The sequence below is a fragment of the Orycteropus afer genome, unplaced genomic scaffold (genome assembly GCF_000298275.1).
Source record: "Orycteropus afer afer isolate SDZICR_OR568_19922 unplaced genomic scaffold, OryAfe1.0 scaffold00337, whole genome shotgun sequence".
Taxonomy (NCBI): domain Eukaryota; kingdom Metazoa; phylum Chordata; class Mammalia; order Tubulidentata; family Orycteropodidae; genus Orycteropus; species Orycteropus afer.
Genome location: NW_006921924.1, coordinates 358,913 through 361,820, shown reverse-complemented (window position 1 = coordinate 361,820; position 2,908 = coordinate 358,913). Strand labels below are relative to the sequence as shown.

The 2,908-nt window shown below is 38.8% G+C and overlaps 1 protein-coding gene across 1 annotated transcript in view; it reads left to right on the top strand.

Moving 5' to 3' along the window:
- Positions 1-2,908, top strand: part of TENM1 (teneurin transmembrane protein 1) — a 720,277-nt gene that overhangs the window by 511,679 nt on the left and 205,690 nt on the right. Inside the window, exon 14 of the mRNA XM_007952439.2 lies at positions 1,013-1,159. Coding sequence (XP_007950630.1) covers positions 1,013-1,159 — 147 coding nt within the window. The remainder of the gene's footprint in view (positions 1-1,012; positions 1,160-2,908) is intronic.

Below are 2,908 nucleotides of genomic sequence, written 5' to 3'. Positions count from 1 at the left end.
AAAAAAAAAAAAAAAAACAGGTCTGGTCCTGTACCTGCTACTGGGAAAATTTCCAGAAGTCAAGTGCCATTATTTCCATCTCCATTCATCTACCCTCTGAGCACCTGGCACATGCTTAGTTGCCTTTTGGAATAGCCCAAGTCTGAGCTACTGATATGAAGAGTATGACATCTCTGAGAAATTAAAAGTCTAAAGAGGGACCATTGTCAGTGTTTGTACTTTATCAGTAGTTAAAAGTCATTTAAGCTCAACAATTTCCAGCCGAATATATTTCTCCGGCCATTCTTTAGCATTCTGAAAGTCTAAATCTGGCATGCATTAATTCCATAAACATTTGTTGAGCATCTACTGCATTCATATTGTGCTACCTTCTGAGAGAGATGACAGAGAATTTTTTTTTTTAAAAAAATATATATCCTTAGCCTCTTGAAGAGAAAAGATAAATAGATGCAAAGCAACTGAAGCATGTTTCTAAGGCACCATATGAACAAATACTTAATAGTATGGTCTGAACTGTATAGCAGCATACCTAAGTCCTGAAGCAACACATCACAAGGGAAAAGTCAGCACAGGCTACATGCAGTCAGAGAAAGTTTCTCTTCATAGAAATTGCTATCTTTTTACAACTCATTGGCGATAACCAGCCACAGCATCATGCATCCAGTTTTGATTGAGATTAGGAGATACATAAAAAAAAAAGAAGAACAAGAAGGAAAGAAACAAAAACATTTCTTGTCCCCACCATAGTTTTCGTCCTATGTGAACCAGAGGTTGGGAATTGGGGTTAGCATTAATAATGCTTAATTGGCTCTCTAAGGGAAAGTGCTGCCAAGTAAGGGATAACAAGTTCCTTAAGAAGGTTTTGAAAGCAAGCAAGTTCCTCTTCCATATATTCAATACCTCATCTGAATGGAGCCCTGATGATCGGGTGCTTCCCTACAGAGAGATACATCATTGTTGGCCTACCCCATTCTGATAGCTCCATGATTGTTACTCTCTGCTCTCTTTCCAGATGGCTGCCCAGGGCTCTGTTTTGGAAATGGGAGATGTACCCTGGATCAAAATGGTTGGCACTGTGTGTGTCAGGTGGGCTGGAGTGGGACAGGTTGCAATGTTGTCATGGAAATGCTTTGTGGAGACAACCTGGACAATGATGGAGGTGAGTCATTTATAAAAAGTTCATGGAAGAAAGGAATGGCCCAGCCTCTAGCACAGTAGTGACCAACCAGAACAAGGGTGAAAATTAAGAATCCCCAATATAAACAATATTTAGCTGTATAGGGCCATACTTTTTTTTAACCCCAGTAATTTTTATAAGGTATTATTTATTGAATATTTAATATGACAAGGCTATGCTCCCGACTCTTTGCATACACTATATGTCATTTCATTCTCACACCAACTCTGATATATAAAACCAAACCAAACCAAACTCACTGCCATCGAGTTGTTTCCAACTCATAGAAACCCCCACTGGGTTTCCAAGGTGGTAAATCTTTATAGGTACTAAATGTTTTCCTCATTGATATGATGGGAAAATTAATGATAGGGGTTTGTTGTTGTTACGTGCCATCGAGTCGGACCTGACTCATAGTGACCCCTCCTTGGGTTTCCGAGGTGGTATCACTACAGAAGTAGATTGTCTAAGGTAGGAGGAGGATAAGTGACTTATCCCAGGCACACAGCTAAAATACAGCAGAGTCAAGGTTGCAATTCAGGGCTGTGTAAATTCAGAGTGTTTTCTTAACTACTTTTCCATGGGGTCTCCTATCCCTAAGGCATTTGTTATACAAAATTAAATTTATGTCCTGTTGTTTGAGCTGTCTCATGCTGGTGTAACTTGCACTATACTCACTGTGAAAAAACTTCCTTTGTGCTTATTTATTTAGAGCTCCCTCTTGTGTCTCTACCTCTTTCAAAGGACAAAGCATCAAGACAATTCATAGTAGTATTTTTTATATTTAATGCAGGAGCTGCATGTGATATTTAAAAAGCCATATGTGGCCTCAAGGCCTCAGGGTAACTTCTTCCAGTTTAGTCAAGCAAACAAAAGCATCTAATACATTGTACAATCAAGCCTCAAAACAGCCCAGCCAGCTCTGAGTGAGTCTCAAAAGGAAAATCCTTACTTTCTCCTCAAGAAACTGAGAAGTTAACACAAAAGTGTTTTTCTAATTTCTGTGTAACAAAAAAAAAAAAAACCTTACTGCCATCAACTTGGAACTTGGTCCCTACCCCTCCTTGGGTTCCGAGGCAGTATCTGTATGGTAATAGATTGCTCAGTCTTCCTTCCAAGGACTAGCTGGTGGATTTGAACGACCAGCCTTCTGGTTAGCCTTAGGCACTGCACCACCAGAGCTCCTAATTTCTGTATAGTAGCTTAAAATAAAGGAGATCATTACATTTGACTCCTCTGGTTTCTATATCTGCTTAAAGAATTGCATACCTTTGTCATTTGACTCTAGATGTGTGGGTCTTCAGTCAGTAAAGTAGCAATCATGGTTTAAGCCCTGAATAAATTTCTTATAAGAGTTTCTTCCTTTACCTGTTTTGGGTATCAGTTAGCCTGAAAAAGTTATAAAGCCATATGAAAATTAAGTGGAAGCAACTTTGTCGTTAGGCCACAGGGCTTTGAAATCAGATGTCCTGAGTTCAGATACCAGCTCTGCTACTTACTTACTGGATTTATGATTAGGGACAAGTTTCTTAACATCTTTATGCATTAATTCCCTTAACTGTAAAGTGGGGTTATTAATAACATTAACTGTCTAATAGGGTTGTTATAAGTATTAAATAAGATAATGCATGTGAACCACTTAAAAGATGGTGAACTATATGAGTGAAAGAAAAGGAGGAAGTCAAAGCTGCAATGAAGGAATTGGTGAAGAACAAGGCTCCAGGAATTGAT